The sequence below is a fragment of the Hemitrygon akajei genome, chromosome 19 (genome assembly GCF_048418815.1).
Source record: "Hemitrygon akajei chromosome 19, sHemAka1.3, whole genome shotgun sequence".
NCBI classification, from domain to species: Eukaryota; Metazoa; Chordata; class Chondrichthyes; order Myliobatiformes; family Dasyatidae; genus Hemitrygon; species Hemitrygon akajei.
In genome coordinates, this window is record NC_133142.1 from 67,005,217 (window position 1) to 67,028,301 (window position 23,085).

The 23,085-nt window shown below is 40.5% G+C and overlaps 1 protein-coding gene across 15 annotated transcripts in view; it reads left to right on the forward strand.

The window, feature by feature from the left end:
- Nucleotides 1-1,764: 1,764 nt before the first annotated feature.
- nisch (nischarin) overlaps nt 1,765-23,085 on the forward strand; it is a 132,370-nt gene continuing 111,049 nt past the window's right edge. For 4 of the 15 annotated variants that reach the window (XR_012102186.1, XR_012102187.1, XR_012102188.1 and 1 more), the window contains exons 1-7: nt 1,772-2,082; nt 9,581-9,664; nt 17,529-17,711; nt 19,576-19,624; nt 21,244-21,407; nt 21,838-21,933; nt 22,594-22,689. Coding sequence is in view for 8 of the 15 variants with exons in the window: in XM_073072694.1 (XP_072928795.1) it covers nt 1,999-2,082; nt 9,581-9,664; nt 17,529-17,711; nt 19,576-19,624; nt 21,244-21,407; nt 21,838-21,933; nt 22,594-22,689 (756 nt within the window). In the remaining 7 variants the exon portion in view is untranslated. Of the gene's footprint in view, nt 2,083-9,580; nt 9,665-17,528; nt 17,712-19,575; nt 19,625-21,243; nt 21,408-21,837; nt 21,934-22,593; nt 22,690-23,085 lie in introns of all 15 variants that reach the window. The other 11 variants (XR_012102189.1, XR_012102190.1, XM_073072695.1 and 8 more) reach the window with 7 other exon arrangements.

A 23,085-nucleotide genomic window follows, 5' to 3' on the forward strand; every position in this document is an offset into this window, starting at 1 on the left:
CACTCCCTTTAAAATCAAATGGCTCTAATTTCTGCACACTCATTAAATTTGATGGGACACTGGAAAATGATTACAATACCATATAACATATAAGAAAACCAATTTAAGATTTGATGGGATATTAACATCCAATGATCCAGAAAATCAGCCAGTCTGGCACCCTCAAATTCCCAAGGCTGTCCAAGTTTGGTCAAATATCTCCCATCCAATTGCAGGATATCCAATCTGGATACCTAGTCTACTCTCAATCTCCAGTCAAATGATGGAGGGTGATATTAACACTGCAGGAGTGCCACCAACTCACCTTTCTTTTCCAGATTTATTATTACTGACCTATGTTGGGAAGTTTGTTGTTTTGTGTAGCAGTACAAGATAAGACATAAAAAAATACATGTTACAAAAGATAAATAAATAATGCAAAAGAGGATTAGTGAGGTAGTATTCATTGGGTTCATAGATTGTTTTGAAATCTGATGGCAGAGGGAAGAAGCTATCTTAAAGCATTGAGTATTAGTCTTCCAGCTCCCATACCCGCCCCCCCCCATGGTAGTAATGAGAAGAGGGCATATCCCAGATGGTGGGGGTCCTTAATGATGGATGCCACCTTCTTAAACACTGCCTTTTGAAGATGTCCTCAAAGAGGGTAGGGTTGTGTCGGTAATGGAGCTGGCTGAATCGAGAATCCTCTGCAGGCTCTTTCAATCCTGGACATTGGTGCCTCCACACCAGCCAGTGATGCAACCAGTCAGAATGCTCCCCATGGTATGTCTGTAGAAATTTGCAAGAGACTTTGGTGACATAGCAAATATCCTCAAACTCCTAATGAAGTATAGCCACTGGTGTGCCTTCTTCATGATTGAATTGCATCAATAACTTGCTTACCACTGCCCCTTTTGGGTTTCACCAGGACCACTCAATTCCAGCACAACTGTATTTGGACCAAAATATGATTCCCTTGGTGTGGTGAGAAGGACTACTCTTGATAGCTGGGCAGCATTCAACCTAGCATGATATCAAGAAACACTGGTAAAACTGAAATCAATGGGTATCAAGGTGAAAACTCTCTTAAAAAATGAAGACATAATTTAATTTGCACGAAACAAGATGGTTGCTGATGATCAAACAACCCAAAACTCATTCCATAAGGCAGTGCCCTGGGCCAAACATCTTTGGCTGTGCTCTTCCTACTATCATAATATCAGAAACGGGGATGCTTGATAATGATTATACTGTAGCGGTGTGCTACACGCAGCGCTAAAATAACGACACGGAGTCGGTAAACTGCAGTCAAAGTTAATTTTATTCAAACTTCACAGCCTTGCTTTAAAGCCTCCCTCATCCCACCCCCCTGGGCGCGGATGCTCCAAGAGACACGTACTCACAAACCCCCGCTGGCTTTTCTCCCTTTGTTGCGGACCTAGCCTTTGTGCTTGCACGCTGGCTAATTGTGAGCCGGTTCGAGTGTGCTAGGAAGTGGGTCGCCACATACGTTAAATTTCGCTTGGTACTCTTCAATAATCTTCATGCAGCAAGATCAAGGCCTGGATTAACAACACTTGCAATACAGAAACGCCAGGTAACGGCTATCTCCGACAAGGGAGAATTTGATCATGGCACAGGAAATGTTGGAAATCTTCAGCACCACACACAAAGTGCAACACATCGGGCAGCGCCTATGAAGGAAAAAGACCCGTCGACGTTTCCGGCCGAGACCCTTTCCCCTTGACGTTCAACAACATCAACGCCGCCACGCGACGTCTCGAGAGCGAAGCAGCCGTGACGCGAGGCGAGAAGAGCGCGTGACGCCGCGCGTGGACGCCGGCGCCGCAGTGCGCGCGCCTGTCAATAAAGTTGTGTCGTTGTGGCTTTGCGCTGGTGAAGGCGAAGGCAAGATGGAGGTGGTTTGGTGCAGTGGTTGAGCAGTGGGTAGGGGCGGCAGCAGGGGTTCTTCTGTTTTTTCCTTTTCCCGCTTCCTCTTTAGATGCTGCCAGGAGTAGAATGGAGGCGGGACAGCTTACGGAGGGGCCCTTGGAGGGTAAAGAGATCCGCATCATCGGGTCGGAGCTGGTGGAGAACTACACGGTGAGCGAGACTTCTTCCTCGGGTTGGGGAAGGCGCAGTACACAGGGACTTGGGGTAATCAAGGGGCGAGGGAGAGAAAGTTACATAGGGATAAAGCGAGTGGAAAAGCGAAATCGAAGATATTCTATGATTTGAGGCTGAAAGGAATCTTCTGCTCCGTCACTCTCGGCGTCCAATTGAAACGCCCTACGTTAAGGGCATTGGGAAGTCTGTCGGACCTGCTATGGTTAATCAAAAAGAAGCAGAATTAAACAAAATTAATTCAGCCCTGCAGTAAAGTGTTCCAGATATTTACAGGTTGTTTTCTGCACAGTCGCGTTAACTGCAATTGTAATATTTTGTAAATTGAAGAGGGCTGTTAGTAGCAATATCTTTATCAATCACCGAAGGCATTTTCCTTAATTTTTTTTTACATCCTGGCACGTAGGTCACAATGAAGAAATTATTACGATTTGTATAATATCTTTATTGGATGAGACAACCTGCATGTTCCAAGGCTGTGTTCCTTGCCTTTTCCTAAGGATGCACACCATGGAGTAGAATAGGATTTGATCACATCTGTCCATCCCATTGAGTTACTTAGTTTCATTGCTGATTCATAATAATTATTTAATTGACATCTTTAAATAGTAATTGGGGTAATGTTTAGGTCTGTGGTGTGATTTACCTCACCACCTTGGTTAACTCCATCATCCTAGGCAAGATTGCTGCAATTAGTAGAAGTACAGTTATATTCTGGGTAGCAAATAGCAAAGAGTGCTCTTTGGTTCTGGTATTAATTAGTTTGTTTTCTGGCCCCACAACTGTGAGAGTCTTTGAGTGCAGCAAAATTCTGATAATATAGCACTCTCAAGACTTGGTGATGTTGGACTATTGGATTTTACTATAATTAATACCCAAATACCTTTTCCCCAATATCTTTATGTTACTCAGTGGTATGATTTTTTTCCCCCCCAGTGAACCACAAGTTCAGAGTGAGCAGGAAATGCAACGCAGTTTCAGTTTGTGTGTTTCAGTTCTTCAAAACAAGCTGTCAGTTTTAAGTTTTAAACACAATGTAGTGAACTAAAATTTTATTTTGGAAATCATCACTATATTACATGGCATTTTAAGTTTACAGGTGTGCAAGGAAGCTCTGTAGAATGTTGCTTAAGATTAATGAAAATGATAATTTCATCTAGGACAGGGGTGTCAAACTCATTTTAGGTCACGGGCCGGATTGAGCAAAATGCAGCTTCATGCGGGCCGGATCAGTCGGACGCGTGCGAACGCAGCTTTCGTTGCCTCCGTTTTTTCAGCCTGCTCTCATGTGTCTCAGTCTCTGCTATAACTACAAAGTGTTTCACTTTATAAATTCCATTTCTTATGAAGAAGACTGCCGAGCAAGACTGCCGAATAAACACTAAAAACCCTGAAAACCTGGTACCTGAGTAAACTCAGCATTAGCCATATCATACGCCATAGGCGCTTCGATTACTGGGGCCAGCTTTAATAGTAATTAGATATTATCTCGCGGGCCAAAGATAATTCCACCGCGGGCCTTGAGTTTGACATATATGCTCTAGGAATTGGCTTTGATGATTTCTTGTTTCTTGGTGTCTGTTTGGAGTTGTGCTCACATTTGTTTGCCTGATGTGGGAGATGAAGAATGAAGATCCAAACTTAACATTGTATATCTAATTCATTAAAGGCAACTTCAGTCAACCTTTTTTTTGTAGTTGATGCAGTCCAGGCTTCCCAGAGTTACATTGTTGTGATGCAGTCCATGCATATGGTGGAGCAAAACCTCTGGTAAAACACAAGAACAAATAAAAAGTTGAAGCTAGAGTTGGCCATTTAGTGTCTCCTCTCTGCGCTGCAGCTTCACTAAGATCATGGCCAATCTTTTATTTCAAAGCTACTTTTTTGCAAAGTTTTGGAATATGGTTTCTGTGTTTATCCAAAAATCTATAGGTTTATGTCATGAATAAATTCGGCTTGCAAGCAGCTTTTGTAGAGAATTTCTTCTTTGACTGGAATAATAGATGCCTTATTTTGAGAGTACTCCTAGTCCTAGACTATAAAGCCAGAAAGTGCTGTCAATCGTAGGTCAGGCTGCGTCTGTGGAAAGAGAAACAGCTGAAGTTTCAAATCAAAGACCCTTTGTCAGAATTTCATCAGGTCTGATGAAGGGCTTCAACCTCAAATGGTAGCTCTGTTTCTCCTCACACAGATGCAGCCAGATTTGCTGAGTACTTCCAGAATTTTCTGTTAACTTTTTAAATTAACAGCACCTGCAATTTTTTTTTCATTTTTTCCCCCACATAGTCATGAAACATCATCCTTAAAATTGCACAATATTATCTTGTTTTTCTTAAATACACACACCAGAAGACACCCCTGACCCCATACCCTTCATGCAAGAAATCAATCTAATGACCGTGAGGTTGTTTTGAGCTGCAGCTTCTAAAAGAGGAAAGAAAAATTAAAAAAATGTTTAGGGAGATGATTCTAGAAGTTGTACATTTGTAGTTCAAGGCATGGCCATAAATGTTTTGGAGCTTAAATCTGGGGACTAGAATTGAAGGAGCATCCATATCTAGGAGTAGTATGGGGTCAGAAGATATTAAAGATGAGCAAGATTTGAAAACTGGCATCATTTTAAATTTGTGGCATTTGATTACCTAGGTTCCAGAATAACAATTTTTGTGTGAATGAGACTTGGTTTGCATTAGAAAAGAATTGTGGATGATCTCAGTTTAGCATTAGAAAGGAAGCCAGCCAGTTAATGCATGGAAGACCCTGACCTGGAGTTATACTGATTTTTGGTTCTTTGCGGGAATGGGGCCTGCCCGCGGGACCTCACGAATGGCCACTTTTCAAAATACCAAGGACATGGCCTGGGAAGACTAGTGTGCTGTCAGGGTGCCGGATTTTCATGGCTTTGGAGACAGGCTGGTGCTGTTAACTGATGTGTTGTGGGAGAACATGGAAGATCGCAAGTAGCGAGCCAAGAGACTCAAGTTCTTTGGGCACAGAGCTTGAAAAAGCAATGCAACAGATTTTTAAAACTGTAAATCAGCGAGTTGTTTGTTATGTTTCCCCTCTTGCTGTGAAACAGGGACACCTCTTTTTCCCTTGTTAGGGAGAGGGAGAGCCTGTGTTATGTCGAATTACTGGGTGAATGAGTAGTGTTTGGGTTACTACAAGTCTGTGTCTTTATTGATGTTTTGCTGCATGGTTGAGTGCTCAGTGGAGGGTGCTGATGCTTTTTTTGCTGGTGGGGGGGTTGTTGCCTTGCTGCTGCTTGTGTGGGGGAAAACTAGGGGGCCTCATTTGTGGGGGCACTCTCTGTTTTCATGGATAGGCATAGGCTCGCCTAACTGCAGCTCGCGAGGATCCCTACTCTCCCAGGGATGAATGAAGCCTTTGGAGCTTTTTTGGCATTTCTGTTGCTCTGGGTTTTTACAGGATGAGGTTGGTAGCCCCAGGCCCAACCCTCCTCCTTTTGCAGCCAGGCTTGGGACTACCCATGGCGAGGTTAAGATTTTTCTTGGGTTTCTTTTATTGTTTTACATTCCAGTTCATTATGACTGGAAGCTAACAAGGAAAGTAACAGCTAAAGTGTCAACACAACATTTATATGATCGGGGCAGCACCCTTTGCTTGATTTCCATTATGTGAGGCAATGAGGTGATTTCAACCCAACCTGTATCCTATCTTTGTAGACAGCAGATTATTATTTTTTTTTTGCAGCTGTTGACTCAGCCACAGCAGACTGCAGAGTGTAAAATGAGGTGTTTGTAATGTGACGGTTTTGTATCACGAGATCAACATTTGAAAAGTTATTCACTGCGGCATTTTGCATTTTCACTTTTCCGAGTTTACTTACATATTTTGTGTTTGACTTGCCAAATTGTATTATCTCCACTTAATTTATCTGAAACTAATTCTTGATTAATCAGAAATTTATTCCAACTTGAAATTAATGATGATTGAAGCCATTAACTTTTGTTCTTAACACAAGCACCATTCACTGAATCCACTTCTCTCCCTGCCAGTTCTGAAGCTGAACCAAATTCAAGTTTGATATTATATTTAACATCTGGTTTTGTGTTCCTGCCATCATTGAGAGCCCATCCCCCAATTACTCCAGCCTACCTCATTCATTTGGGTGAAACACAAATGTTCGTTACTTTAAAATTTGACAAGGTCCTTATTCTACCATTTTTAAACTTAAGGTCTTTTAATACTGATTACTTGAGTGCCTTTCACTCATCATCCCTGGCTTTGCTTACCTATTACAACTACCATTTAGAAAACTGAGCATTATCAACACCCTAAAATTTGATTAGACCACTATTCATGATGGAAATAGGCATTTGGTTGATTTATTACTGTGTATCGTGGTTTATTAAGTGATGCATTCCATTGATATTTTTTTGAGTAGTGTGCAGATTTCATTTTCAAAGGTTTGAAAGTTACATTTAATGTCAGAGAAATGTATACAATATACATCCTGAAATTTTTTTCTTTGGAAACATCCACAAAAATAGAGGAATGCCCCAATGAATGACAGTTAAATGCTAGAACCCCAAAGACCCCCCCCCCACTTCCCCCCTACACGCACAAGCAATAACAATGCAACGACTGCTCCTCCCGACCAGCAAAAAAGCATCAGCACCCTCCACTGAGCACTCAAGTGTGCAGCAAAGCATCAATAAAGTCAGAGCTACTTGTTCACCCAGTATTTGACATACCACAATCTGTCCCCAGCCCACACTCTCCCTTCCTCCCTCCCTTTCTCCCCCTACAAGGAAAAAACAGGTGTCCCCTTCTCGCACCGAGTGGGGAGACATAATAAACAACTCACTGATTACGATGTCAAAAGTCTATTGTGTCGTTATTTCCAAGCTCTGTGCACAAAGAACTCAGGTCTCTGGGAATACAGCCCGCTTGCTGCTTTCGATCTGTCATCTCCCACAACACACCAATTTCCTGTGAAGGCACCGATCTCGAGTCTGCCTGCCTCCAGAGCCACGAATTCCCAGAATCCTGAAGGCGCGCTAGTTTTCTAGGCCGCGTCCTTGGTGTATTGAATAGCGGCTGGTCATGAGACCCCGAGAGTGGGTCCCATTCCTGCAGAGAATTGAAGTCAGAATTGTTTAGGGAATAATGACAAGAAAAAAGTCTGTACATGTTCAGTACAGACGCAACCATCGTAGCTCTTCTGGGAACGCTGATGCTGCCTCGGCATCAGTCGATGCTGATTCTTCCATGATCTTTAAGTTCTTAAGGGTGTAGCGCTTGACGTAGCTAGCTAGCCAGCCATCCCTTACCAGGCTTAAACTCCTTCCTCTCGCTCACAGCACAAGTAGCGAGCAATGCTCAAACAACAAGTGCTGGAGGGAGACAGGATCTGTGAAATGGCAGGAGGCTACAGCATGGTATGCCTACACATCACTTCATTCGCGTGGATTCAGCGTAGTGCCTGGCGTGTGGCAAGTTTTGCTTTTTTGGAACTTTATGGAATTTTTTTTTCAAATGTTTTTGACCTGCGGTTGGTTGAATCTGCGGATGCAGAACCCGCGGATACGGAGGGCGGACTGTACTTATATCATGTGGGAATTTGATAAAACAAGAAATTAAACTCATTACATTCAATAAAAGTTAATTGCATAAAGTGCTGATGCTTTGCAATAGTTCAACTATATTTTGTTGATGCTTTTCATTTGTACTCAGTGTCTGAGGTTTCTCGCTGAAGTATCCCAACAACACTCAGCTGGCATTAATGGTTTCCAGTTGCCCTGATACTGTTTCTGTATGACCACAATGTCAAAGGTCAAATTTAATGTCAGAAGTGTATACAATATACATCCTGAAATGCTTTTTCTTCGCAAGCATCCATGAAAACAGAAAGTGCCCCAAAGAATGAATGACAGTTAAATGTGAGAACCCCAAAGTCCCCCCAACTCCCCCACCAGTAAAAAAAATCATCAGTATCATCACCGAACCCAAGCGTGTGCTTAGCAAAGACACAGACCATAGTTACCCCAAAAGCTTCGCATTTCATCCAAAATTCAGCGAACCACGGCAAGGGAGAGGAAAGTGTCCCCTATTTTCACAGTGAGTGGGAGACAAAAACAACTTGCTGGTTCTTAAAAGTCCATTTGGTTGCTTTTTTCGAGCTCTGTGTCTGAAGATCGCAAAGACCTCAGGTCTTCAGGCCCACAGTGAAAGATTTTCTGGCCTCCCTGACTACACGTGAGTCTCCTGCCATGACACTGATCCTTGATCCGCCCGTTTCCAGAGTCCCGAGATCTTAGGCTTCCGAACATGATCGAGGGTCTCAGGCTAAATCCTTGGCATGTGGAATAGTGTCCAGTCGTGGAACCCTGAGAACAGGTCCCATTCCCACAAAGAACCAAAGCCTGCATGTAACTCCAGGTCAAGGTCTTCAAGAGAACCCTGTAAGGGAAAAATAAAGATTAAAGGTAGAAATAGAGCTGTTTCTGAAAATGCAAGGAAAGGAGTTGGCATTAGGCGCTATCGTCCCTCATAAGCTCCGCCCTGGTGTCCTGGTGAAACCTTTCACTGTGCTTGTCACTGACAGTGCTAAGATTTGCAGGCAAGAAGTCTAAATGGGAATGCAGAAAATGAATCTTTAGCAACGCATTGCACTTAATGGTTTTGTATGCTTGAAGCATCCAGAGGATGAACTGGTTTTCAGCTCAGCACTTTGTGTCAGCCAGGATCACTTATCTGAGACTGTTCTGTCTGCCTGTGTCTGACTCGTCACCCCCTCTTCTCACTATTACATTAGGTGTGAGGTGCAGGGGTTGTGAGTGGCTTATCAGTGCTGAACTGGTTCTGTGGCTGTGGACATTCTTTCAGAGACCATCTGGTTCATGTTCTGTGTATTCACCTTATTGTTTGCATGATATGTTCTTTTTTGGACATTGGCTGTTTTGACATTTTTTGTGTGGGTTGCCTTGTGAATTGTTGTGTTTCCTTGCTTTGTGGCTGCCTGCAAAATACATATTTTGAACTTTTGTTGCTACTGGATTATGAACGTCAGGTTTTTAAACCAATATTTTGCAGATTAATGATTATATTTCTGGGACTTTGAAGGTAATTTGCACAAGGAGAGGGGAGTACCACCATCTCCTTTTAGATGGTGTAATTATGAATTTGATACGTGCTTTTGAAGACGCAGTAAGTTAGTGCAGCATGTTTTGGAGATTGTGTACATTCCATTTTGCACTAGTGATGGAAGGAGTCTGTATATCATGTGATAGATCGACTATGGTGTTATTGCTCTTACTTTTATCATGATTAACTTTGTCTGAGGCTGAATGCTTTTTATGACTTTATTCCGGTTCTGCGCTCCCTTTGCTAATTACTTTTTAAGAATTTGTTTACCGTCCTTTTGAATGACTGAGAATAAATGAGATAAAAGGTAATAGTATGCTGTGGTTATCAATTGGCTCTCACCAATGAAAGTATTATACATTCTTAGGTATATATCATAGAAGTGAAAGTTGGGAACCACCAATGGACAGTTAAACACCGCTACAGTGATTTTCATGAACTGCATGAAAAGGCAAGTTTTTATTAATTATAGAACACTTGTGTTGTTTTTGTGGGATTCCTTCTAATCACTAACTGCATGAGATCTGCTAAATTTTCTGCAAATCAAGCCATACTTTGAAATCCATTTTGTGAAGAGGAGTACTTCAAATGGATGTGTGGCAAGTATACGGATCTTTTGCTTTCGTTTGCTGCTTCATGGTTTAAGAATTCAGCTGAATCCTCTATATTATAATTTTTTTTTCTATTATAGTGATTTTCTTCATTGCTTTCAAATCTTTGATTATGCCAAGAGTAAATATCAACATACTAGAAGTGGTGTCAAGTGCCAAAGGAAATTATAGAGCTTAAAGCCTACCCTATAAATAATCAACTATAATGTTCCAAACAAGTCAGATACACAACTAATGGTGTGAATACCTTTTGGATTCCATTTTGAATGTCAATCACACAAAGATTTTGAAGCCATGGTTATAATTTATTTCAGACGGTTTTTTGCTCTGTGTCTCCTGATGCTGCTCAATATTTAATGATTTTTTATGGTTAATTTTGTATTTCTATTTGTTACATGTGTCTTATGTTACCAATACTGCTGATCTGGTTCATTTTAGTAGATTGAGTGCTATCGAGTGTTACTTAGAATTATCTAAATAATTGTAGTATTATTTAGATAAGCCGATCTCACCTGGTCCCTGAACTCCTCCATCCTAATCAAAAAGGTGCAACAGAGCCTTTATTTCCTGCGGCATCAAGAAAGCTCACCTCTGTCCCAGGATACTGATGGACTTTTACCACTGTACCAATGAGAGCATACTTACCAACTGCATCCCAGTGTGGTATGGCAATTGTCCTGTATCGGACTGCAAAGCACTCCAGCGTGTGGTGAAAACTGCCCAGTGGATTATCAGCACCCAATTGCCCACCGTTGAGAACATCTACCATGAATGCCACCTGGGCAGGGTGAAAAGCATTATCAGGGATGCATCTCACCCTAACCATGGATTTTTACTCTCCTTCCATCCGGTAGGCACTACAGGAGCCTCCGCTCCTGTACCAGCAGGCACAGGAAGAGCTTCTTCCCTAGGCTGTGACCCTGCTGAACCTCACATCACAGCGCTAAGTAGTATTGCACCCATATTGTACTGTCTCAGTACTTTTATATTTGTGTGCTGTAGCACTTATTTTTATTTGCAGTTGTTTTGTAAATAACACTATTCTTTGCATTTCTGGTCAGATGCTAACTGCATTTCATTTGGCTTTGTATCTGTACTTGGCACAATGACAATAAAATTGAATCTAATCTAATCTAAAACAAATTTATCTTGAATAATTATACTGTGTATTGTCTTGCTCATCTTCCTTTGGACAGCACATTAATACAGCTGATAGAGCTGGTGCCCCATAAGTCTGGTTTCAACATTGATCTCTGGTGCTGCATGTAATATTTATTGACCATTCCTAGCTATAGAATATAGTGGTGGCTCTGAGTATGATATTTTTTTTACAATCCAAAGACTCTGTGGAGGCTGTTTAGGAGGGAATCGTGAATTAATGTATATTACTAGAGGAAAATTGTGTGTATGTGATGTGTCAACAGATGGCATATTCCCATAGAACCATAGAACATTACAGCACAGAAACAGGCCTTTTGGCCTTTCTTAGCTGTGCCAAACCATTTTTCTGCCTAGTCCCACTGACTTGCACCTGGGCCATATCCCTCCAAACCCCTCTCATCCATATACCTGTCCAAGTTTTTTTTAAATGTCAGAAGTGAGCCCACATTCACCACTTCATCTGGCAGCTCATTCCACACTCCCACTACTCTCTGCGTGAAGAAGCCCCCCCATGTTCCCTTTAAACTTTTCCCCCTCACCCTTAACCCATGACCTCTTTTTTTCTCCCCTGTCCTCAGTGGGGGGAAAAACCTGCTTGCACTCACTCTATCTATACCCATCATAATTTTATACACCTCTATCAAATCACCCCTCATTCTCCTACGCTCCAGGGAAAAAAGTTCTAACCTATTCAACCTTTCTCTGTAACTCAGTTTCTCAAGTCCCGGCAACATCCTTGTAAACCATCTCTGCACTCTTTCAACCTTATTAATATCCTTCCTGTAATTAGGTGACCAAAACTGCACACAATATTCCAAATTCGGTCTCACCAATGTAACAACCTCACCGTTACATTCCAACTCTTGTACTCTAATACTTTGATTTATAAAGGCCAATGTACCAAAAGCTTTCTTTACAACCCTATCTACTTGTGAAGCCACTTTTAGGGAATTATGTACCTGTACATCCAGACCTGACACTTGTATGCATTAAACTCCATCTGCCATTTTTCAGCCCATTCCTCCCACTGGTCCAAATCCCTCTGCAAGCTTTAAAAACCTTCCTCACTGCCCACTACACCTCCAGTCTGTGTATCGTCAGCAAATTTGCTGATCCAATTTGTCACATTATCATCCAGATCATTGATATAGATGACAAATGACAATGGACCCAGCACTGATCCCTGTGGCACACCACTTGTCACAGGCCTGCACTCAGAGTAGCAATCTTCCACTACCACTCTCTGGCTTCTTCCATTGAGCCAATGTCTAATCCAATTTACTACCTCTCCATGTAAACCTAGCGACTGAATCTTCCTAACTAACCTCCCATGCGGGACCTTGTCAAAGGCCTTACTGAAGTCCATGTAGACAACATCCACTGCTTTCCCTTCATCCACTGTCCTGGTAAATTCCTCAAAAAACTCTAATAGATTGGTTAAACATGACCTACCATGCACAAAACCATGCTGACTTTTTCTAATAAGTCCCTGTCTATCCACATACATGTAGATCCTATCTCTTAGTATTCCTTCCAATAATTTACCTACTACTGATGTCAAACTTACTGGCTTACTTTTTGAGCCTTTTTTTTAAACAACAGAACTACATGAGCTATCCTCCAATCCTCCAGCACCTGACCCGTGGATATCAACATTTCAAATATTTCTGCCAGGGCCCCTGCAATTTCAACACTAGTCTCCAAGGTCCGAGGGAATACCCTGTCAGGTCCTGGGGATTTATCTACTCTGATTTGCCTCAAGACAGCAAGCACCTCCTCCTCTTTAATCTGTATAAGTTCCATGACCTCCCTACTTGTTTGCCTTGTTTCCATAGACTTCATTCCAGTTTCCTCAGTAAATACAGATGCAAATATCTGTATTTAATATCTCTCCCATTTCTTTTGGTTCCATACATAGCCGACCACTCTGATCTTCAAGAGGACCAATTTTATCCCTTACTATCCTTTTGCTCTTAACATACCTGTAGAAGCTCTTAGGATTATCCTTCACCCTGACTGCCAAAGCAACCTCATGTCTTCTTTTAGCCCTCCTGATTTCTTTCTTAAGTATTTTCCTACGCTTTTTATACTCCTCAAGCATCTTATTTCCTCCCTGTTGCCTATACATGTGTAACCCCCTGGGTCGCCATAGGCTCGCTCAGCTCATTCTCGTCTAGGGGAAGCAGCCTTCGGGTAAAGCAGCCAAACTGGGTAATCAGCTTGTGTGAATGCTGTGTGATGTCCCCACCTCGCCAAATAACAGACAGTACACCATATGCGATTAAATGATTACAATTTATAAAGATTACTATAACTAAGTGATTAATAATGATACAGTATATATGAAGGAAAAGAAAATAAAGAAAAGGCGCCAAACTTAAAGTCCAAACCACTTCGTGCACAACCGTTGGAGCTCAATTACTGAAGTCTTCTGGCCACCATTCGATCCCCTCCGAACTCCTCGACTCGCAGCTCAGGACCACCTGAAGTGCTCAACCAAGCACATCTATCTTCGTCTCCTCTTCTTGGGGTACCTCCTGGCCTCAGACCCCCGCTTGGGGTCTGTTCCTCGCCCAGTTTACAGCATCGTGTCCTCTCTCTCTCACCTCCTCGTGCCGATCTCCCCAAAAGCCCACCAACAATAGCTTACAGACTCAGAAGAAAGAACAACATTAATCCCAATTGGTTAACAAAGGAATATAATTCTCGTTATCAGTAAATTTTAACCCAAACAAGCTTCCAGCACTCTCTCGCAACAAAGAAGCATTCCTACTTTTAACAAAACAAAGAAGCCATTTTGATTAACATATGCAGTAACAAAGAAAAAGAAACCCCCTTTACACATGTTATACATCTCTACATCTCTCTCTTCTTCTTTATCTTCTTTTCTATATCCCTCGAGAACCAAGGTTCCTTATTCTTTTTCATTTTGCCTTTAATCCTGACCAGAACATACAAACTCTGCACTCTCAAAATTTCTCCTTTGAAGGCCTCCCACTTACCAATCACATCCCTGCCAGAGAACAACCTGTCCCAATCTACGCTTTTTAGATCCTTTCTCATTACTTCAAATTTGGCCTTTTTCCAGTTTATATCTTCAATCCGAGGACCAGATCTATCTTTATCCATGATCAAGTTGAAACTAATGACGTTATGATCACTGGAACCAAAGTGTTCCCCTATACACACTTCCGTCACCTGTCCCAACTCATTTCCTAATAGGAGATCTAATAAGGCATCCTCCGTAGTTGGTACATCTATGTATTGATTTAGAAAACTTTCCTGAACACGTTTCACAAACTCTAACCCATCTAGACCTTTAACAGTATGGGAGTCCCAATCAATGTCTGGAAAATTAAAATCCCCTACAATCACAACTTTCTGTCTCCTGCAGTTGTCTGTTATCTCTCTGCAGATTTTCTCCTCCAATTCTTGCTGACTATTGGGTGGTCTATAATACAACCCTATTAATGTGGTCATACCTTTCCTGTTTCTCAGCTCCACCCATATGGCCTCAGTAGACAAGCCCTCTAATCTGTCCTGCCGAAGCACTGCTGTAATATTTTCCCTGACTAGCAAAGCCACCCCCCCACCCTTCATCCCTCTGCCTCTATCACGTCTGAAACATCAGAACCCTGGAACATTGAGCTGCCAGTCCTGCCCCTCCTGTAGCCAAGTTTCAGTTATGGCTATGATGTCATAATTCCACGTGTCAATCCAGGCCCTCAGCTCGTCTGCCTTTCCCACAATACTCCTCGCATTGAAATATACACACCTCAGAAGATTATTACCACCACACACAACCTTACTATTTGTGACTTTGCATGAACTACTAACATCATTTATTTTTATCCCCATTCCACTGTCTACTCTAGCACTCTGGTTCACATCCCCCTGCAAATCTAGTTTAAATCCTCCCAAATAACACTAGCAAACCTCCCCGCAAGTATATTGGTCCCCCTGTAGTTCAGGTGTAACCCGTCTCTCTTGTACAGGTCCCACCTGCCCCAGAAGAGGTCCCAATGATCTAGAAATCTGAAACCCTCCCCCCTACACCAGTTTCTCAGCCACGTGTTCATCTGCCAGAGCATCCTACTCTTACCCTCACTGGCACGTGGCACAGGCAGCAATCCGGAGATTACTACCCTCGAGGTCCTGTTTTTCAACTTCCTACCAAGCTCTCTGTACTCACTCTTCAGGACCTCCTGACTCTTTCTACCTATGTCATTGGTACCGATGTGTACCATGACATCTGACTGATCACCCTCCCACTTCAGAATGCTGTGCACGCGATCAGAGACATCCCTGACCCTGGCACCCTTCTAGGAGTTTCACTGGTCATTTTCATACTGCGTATCTGAATGATTAATGACTATTTAAGAGAGATTTTTGTTCATACTGGGAAAGCCAGAGGACGTGTGTGTTTGCCCTTTTGTAAAGGTTTTGCTTATATGAATCTTTTGACATTGATAATGTCTCAGTTTTTGGTGAATGAAAGTAAATAAAAAATACAGCTATGTATTTCCCAAGGGATAGTTAATAATTGAAAGTTTTATCACATAAATATCTCTGCATCTTTCCCCACCTCTTCATTTGCTTGCCTCCTCTTAATGGTGGAACACAGATAAGACATAAAACTAGTTACAAAAAATAGTAGTTATCTACAAGAATATTTTCTCTCCATTTTAGTGTTGTTAGTATGCTGCGAGTAGAAGCATACAGTGCCTAAGAAAGGTATTCCCTCTACCCGAAGTTTTAATGTTTTTTTGTTTTACAAAATTGACTCTGGATTTTATTTGGCTTTTTTGACACTGATCAACAGAATAGACTCTTTCATGTTAAAGTGAAAACATCTCTACGAAGTGATCTAAATTAATTACAAATATAAAACACAAAATAATTGATCGCATAAGTATTCACCCTTTAATGTGACACACCATATCATCACTGGTGCATCCAATTGGTTTTAGAAGTCACATAATTAGTTAAATGGAGATCACCTGTGTACAGTCAAGGTGTTTCAATTGATTGTTGTAAGAATACACCTATATCTGGAAGGTTCAACTGCTGGTGAGACAGTATCCTGGCAAAAACTACATCACGACGACAAAAGAACACTCCAAGCAACTCTGTGAAAAAAGTTATTGAAAAGTACAAGTCAGGAGATGGATACTAGAAAATTTCCAAGTAACTAAATATCCCTTGGAGTACAGTTAAGTCAATCAAGAAACGGAAAGAATATGACACACGAGGAAATCTGGAGATGCTGGAAATTCAAGCAACACGCACAAGAATATGACAGAGTTAGAAATCTGCCTAGAGGCAGGCTGTCCTCAAAAATTGACAGACCATGCAAGAAAGAGGCTATGAGGAAGGACACCAAGGACAACTCTGGAGGAGTTACAAGTTTCAGTGACTGATGTGGGAGACAACTGTTGCCCTGGTGCTTCACCAGTCACAGCTTTATGGGAGAGTGGCAAAGAGAAAGTCACTGTTGGGGGAAAAAAGCTCTCATGAAATCTTGGATAGAGTTTACCAGAAGGCATGTAGGGGACTCTGAAGTTAGCTGGAAGAAGGTTCTATGGTTTGATGAAACCAGAAGCTTTTTGGCCATCAGACTAAACACTATGTTTGGTGTAAGTCAAACATCAGCAAAAACACACCATCCCTACTGTGAAGCATGCTGTGGGGATGCTTCACTCCAGCAGGCCCTGTAATGCTTGTGAAGGTAGAGAGCAAAATGAATGCAGCAAAATACAGGGAAATCCTGGAGCAAAATGTAATGCAGTCTGCAAGACAGCTGCAACTTGGGAGATTTGTTTTCTAGCAAGGCAAGGACCTTGAGCACAAAGCCAAAGTTCCACAGAAATGGCTTAAGAACAACAAAGTTGATGTCCTGGAGTGGCCAAGTCAGAGTTTAGACCTCAACCCAATTGAGAATTTGTGGCTGGACTTAAGAAGGGCTGTTCACTCATGATCCTCATGCAATCTAAGAGAGCTTGGGCAGTTTTGTAAAGAAGAATGGGTGAAAATTGTAGTGTCCAGATGTGCAAAGCTGATCGAGACCTATCCACATAGACTCAAGGCTGTAAATGCTGCCAAAGTTGCATCCACTAAATACTGAATTGACGGGTGAGTAATCATTCAATAATTTATTTTGTGTTTAATTATTATCATAAATTTTGTAGTAATTTGTTTTCAATTTGACACGAGTCTCTTTAGTTGATCAGTGTCAAAAAGCCAAATTAAATCTACTGTGATTTGATATTGTAAAACAATTAAAAATATAGAAACTTCCAAGGCGAGTGAATACTTTTTATAGGCACTGTATATTATAATTGATGTGCTTTTTCCTTTTCTTCTGCTAAGATAACCATGGTAAATATTTCTCAATTCAACACTTCTCCCTTCTCTAGTAAGTGTTCTGCACCTTGGAGCTGATGGCTGCTTCTATTCACCAAGGTGGTGTATTTTATGTGATGTCATGTACTGAAATACTAATGATTTTTGTAAATTACAAATATTTTCCTTTTTTCCCCACAGCTGACTGCAGGAAAAAAGATAGATAAGAATTTGCTTCCACCGAAGAAGATTATTGGCAAAAATTCCAAGACATTTGTAGAAAAAAGGCAGAAAGAATTAGAAGTTTATTTGCAAACCCTTCTAACAAAGTTCCCTTTGGCTGCCCCAAAAGTCATGTCGCACTTTCTGCATTTTGATCTATATGTAAGTTTTAAAATTATGCCACAGTGATATATAGTGCTCTTGTATGTGTTCTTGATATTAAATATTCAGTATTTTAGATACAGTATTGCATGTATCTAAAGTTAGCTTGACGGATGAGATTGTGTATACATTCCTTCCACATCTCCCTCAAAGTAAGTACCTTGTAAAGCTTTATAAAAGAAAGTCCTTGTTTATTAATAGTTGAAGGTAGTGTAGGGTTTTGATGTAACAAGGAATCAGTTTAATCGGTGAACAGTTTATTTGCAAGGTGGAGGAAATCAATTACAGGATTTGCTCGTGGTAAAAGCAGAATAACTTCTTCAGAAAAATGCAGTGAGGGAAAGATGTCTTAACTTGTGTGAATAAAATCTACCTGCCATTTTCTTCTGTTGAGCTACAAAGCTTGTTGGGAATTATCTGATCTTCACCAGAGCTAGCTAAAGTATGCTGGTATGTGCAACTTCAAGATGATTTCATGTATGTTGGCATCCCTTGAAACCAGCCACTCAACTTATTGCAAATGATTGTTATTCTGTATGTAGTAATTTGTTATAACTTAATAGCTTGGTTTACTACATCAGAGGGTGGGTAAAAGTGCACTGCAGTTGCGGTTTGGCTGGGATATCCCAAATGGAGTAATTTATGGTAATTTCCTTCTCTGAATTGAGCTAGTTTGTTTGTGTTCATCTGATAGTTTTATCTGCTTTAGAGCTACTGATTATTTTAACTACTTTCATTCTTTTGTATTAAAAGAACAACTTCAAATTATTAATGTCTTAAGATGACATTTTGTTATGTTTTCTCTGGATGACTAGTCTGGCCATTTGCATGAATTGTGTTAATTGTCCAAATTTACTTGTAAAGTCAAAGCACAACTACCTGTATGGACAAGTGCAATGAAGAACTTATTTGTAGCAGCATCTCGGTCACATAACATCATAAACAGTATTCACACAATAAAACATTATAAACATAATTTTTACAAGCAAACACAATTGGAACAAAAAAAGTCCATTTGAGTGGAAGTGTTCAAAGTGTTGTGATTTTGGTTTTGCTGGTTGATTCAAGAGTAGTCAAGGGAAGTATTTGTGCATGAACCTAGTGGTGTGGGTTTTCTGGCTTCTGTACCTTCTGCCCAATGGTACTTGTGAGAAAATGGCATGGTCCAGATGGTAGAGATCTTTGATGGATTGGATTATATTAGATAGGATTTGTAACATACATCAAAACATGGTGAAACGCATAGTTTGCAGCAAAACTAGCACACTGTGCTGGGGGTGGGGGGGGGGGGGTGCAGCCCGCATGTTTTGCTATACTTCTGCCAGCACAGCACTCACTATCTGTAACCTCAATGCTTCTGGAATGTGGGTGGAAACCGGAGCACCCAGAAGAAACCCACATAATCACAGGGAGAATTTACAAACTCGTTACAGACAACCGTGGGAATCGAACCCTAATCTTCTAATTGATATCTGGCACTGTAAAGGCTTACACTAATCTCTATGCTACTGTGCCACCCTAAGGATATTGCCTTTTGATTTGGCACCTCCCATGGATGCTAACCATGATGGGGAGTGATACACATGATGGACTGGGCACAGTCCATTACTATTTGAAATTTCTTGCTTTCTTGTGTATTTGAATTGCTGCAAATAAGTCAGGGTACTTTCATTATGAACATCTGTTGAAGTAGAGTGTTCTGTGACAAGCCAAACCTCTTAAGGAAAGTTTGCCAGCAATTTAATTTCTTATGATTGCTTCTATGTGCTGGGTCTAGGTCAGCTCATCTGATAGATATACACTCTTGATCTAGGTTATGGAAATGCAAATAGCTTAATTTTGCGCTCTCGATTTTTTTTTAAAGGAGATAAATGGTATTACTGCTGCCCTTGCTGAGCAACTGTTTCACAAAGGTATGGTGTTTCAGTTTTAAAATTTTATAAATCCTTAAAATTTATCAGAGCAAATCTTAAAAGGTCGTCTATGGTATACTATAGGATTGCAATAGTTTACTTGACTAATAATTAAGGAGCACGTATACTGAAGTAAAGTAGCTTTAAAATATAGCTAAAATGTAAATGACTTTTTTAGTTACTCAGTATAGCTTTAAGATTCTAAGAAACAATCTTTTATGTGATAGCTGAAATTTTGTAGTGGTTATGAGGGGGGGAAAGGGAAACAATTATTTGGAATTTGCGCCTGTTTGTTGTAGTTGCCAAATATATAAGGTACTTGCAACACATGAAGTATTCTTTTCTAATCTTCAAGTCCTCTAGATCTCAGTTGTGCTTACAATAAGAATGGCAAATATTTTCTTTTTAAAAAGGGTGGAAGGTACACATTGTGTAGGTATACTGAGGTAGAATGAAATTTAGGAGCAATTACTATTCTATGTACAGAGCTAAAGAAAAGAGAGCAGGTAACTTTAATTGTCAAAGATCAGTTTGGTATTTTCATTTTAAATTCTGTTGCAGAGAAGCTCATTTGTTTAGGCAGGCTCTATGAAAAGGAGGGAGAGATGTCTTTGAAGAATTAGTTTTTTTTTGTTACGAACCCCATAACTGGGTGTCTTACCAGCAAAGATAGGAGTAGCCGTTGAAGTCTGATGATACTATTTTTAACAGTATTTATTAGTAAAAATACACAAAAATAATATCAATGCAAATATACAGATAACATATATCGTCAATACTAAACCTAAAAGTGCGGGTATAATAATAATCAATAAGAAATAAGCTCTATTGTTGTCTAGGGAATAATGAATTGTCCGATGGAAATATAAAGTTCAGTTCAGTTCATACAGGCTGCCGTCGTTGCTGATCACCGTGTGGCAGTTGTTGGAGAGAGAGAGAGAAAAACTTGCCGACTTTCCTTGTTAAGATCTTGATCCGTATCCGTCCTTTAGCTAGACCGTTCCGTGGAGGACTCGTCACCCAGGCAAGGATGGACACACACACAAGCCCCCCACCGATCTCATAGCGTTTCTCCTGGTGCGTCTGAGGGGTTGTTCCCCAGACCCGACTTTTATCCTCACTCACGGGGTCTCAGATGTCAGTCAGGTTGGGATGACGCAATCCCTCAACCAGACCACTCTGGTTGCCCCCTGAGGGGTTTCAATGAATAGTACAGTTCTCAATACACGATTCCTTCTCCAAGAGACAATAGCAGTAATCAGTGGTTCCGTTCCGCTTTTGTTAGACATTCCACTTTTTGTGTATTCCTGCGTTGTCAATAACAACTGCCTTTTCTGTTATCCTGCGTCTCTCTCTCATTACTGACATGATGTGTATCTCTCTCATTTCCTGGGTCTCAGACCCGAAATAATAGCGATCTTGTGATTCTCAAAAAGGAGGGGGTGACTTTGCACCCTTCGGCCCATCAGAGTTGCTTCACATTCGTAACATTTTAGTCGGAAAACCAAAAGTTCATGTCTAGACCAAACACGTAATCGGCTTTGCATTTTTTCCAAAGTGTTATTTATCTACAAATGCCGTAAACTTTTTTTCAAATGTCTCTTTTTTTAAAAAAATAGGCGAACAGTTGCTTTTGGCAGGTGAAGTATTCTGTCTGAGACCATTACAATTATATGCAATCACTCAACAACTGAGACTGGCCAGTCCCACCTGTGCTAGTGGAGATGCCAGGACTGATCTTGGACACGTCCTGGACTTTGCTTGTAGACTTAAATATTTGAAGGTAAAATTTCTTTTCCACTGAAAGCATTTAAGTATCACATTTTGATCTGTATTTCATTGCAGTTGTTTCATGTTAATTTGTTGGTTCTAAAGTATTCTTTGGTATAACTAACATAATAGATTTCATGTTTTTGATACAATTTTGGAAAATGTTTGCTTCAAAATAATCTCCGTGGAATAGTAGAAAACCAATTTGAGGATAACGTTAAATAATTTTGTTCTTCCTCTTCCATAGTAGTTGTTTTTTGGGTGAAGTGCTATTTAACATCTCTTCCCAATTACCTCTCCGCCTGAACTTGAAACTTAACTGTGGTAAAGGGCCTGCTTCCTTGCACTTTGATCTAGCATTCACATGTGAGCTACAAATGATCATTTCAGAAGAATATTAGAATGTTGAAGCCTATACATTGAAAAGTCTTTATTTTTAACAGATAACAGGCACTAGAGGATCTGTGGGTAATAGCAATATTCAGGAACATCATCTTAAATTTGATTTGTCGATTTTCAAGTCTGTTCTTCAGATTGAGGTTAGTAAGACTATTGAGCTTCAATGTGTATGTTTTGATTCCATGTAATGTTTGCCAGTTTAACAAAATAACAGCAAATGTTTTCTATTGCACCATGACCAGCAAACTCTGGGGCAATATGCATAATCAGCGTTGTACAATAACCCTTTGAATTCTGTTCATGGAAAGAACCAGACTCCACAATCTTGTAGTTAAAAGATTTGAATAAAAAAGAATCTACTCAATGCTATTTGACTATCATTAACTGTGCAGATTATTAATGGAGACAATTCAATTTACATTCATCCACTTTGTTGTTGTATAATCATAGTTCTATACTTCCAAATAAAGTTACTGTCAAATTGATTCCTAGCTTAATTTGGAGAAAATTGTACCCTTTTTGAAAATATAGGTTTAGTCTGTACATTTGAGGGTAATTGATGGCCATGATTTTCATCATGCTTTCAGATACCAGCATAAACACTAGTATATTTAACAGACTAGTACTGATTAGAAACAATGTTTTTTTTTGGGTGGAATTTGACATCTTTTGATTTTAAATTTTGCTTCATATTTCAATTTATTTGAAAACTAGTGGAATAAATAGCACATTTAATATTTGAAGTAATTTCCATTGTATTACTATAAAATTTCAATCTTGATTTTACTGTTGTCTTATAGATAAGTAATTGTGATGCTGAACAAATTATTGGACTTCCTTCTCTGAAGCACTCATTAGCTACCATGACTGTGTCTTTTTCAACTGCTTCAATGAAGGTAACCTTTAATATATTTGTCACATTTCCATTTTGGTTGGAAAGGTATGTGGTTATAAAGCAATATAATCTGTGAACATTGGTTTTTTAGCATATTAGACCATAAGGCATAGGAGCAGAATTAGGCTATTTGGCCCATCGAGTTTGCTGTGCCATTTCATCATATCTGATCCAATTTTCCTCTTGGCTCCAATCTCCTTCCTTCTCCCCGTATCCCTTCAGGCTCTGACCAATCAAGAATCTATCAAGCTCTGCCATAAGTAGACTTAAAGACTTGGCCTCCACAGCTGTCTATGGCAAAGAATTCTACATATTCACCACTCTCTGGCTGAAGAAGTTCCTCTTCATCTGCATCTCCATTTTAAAAGGACGTCCTCTATTCTGAGGCTATAGCCTC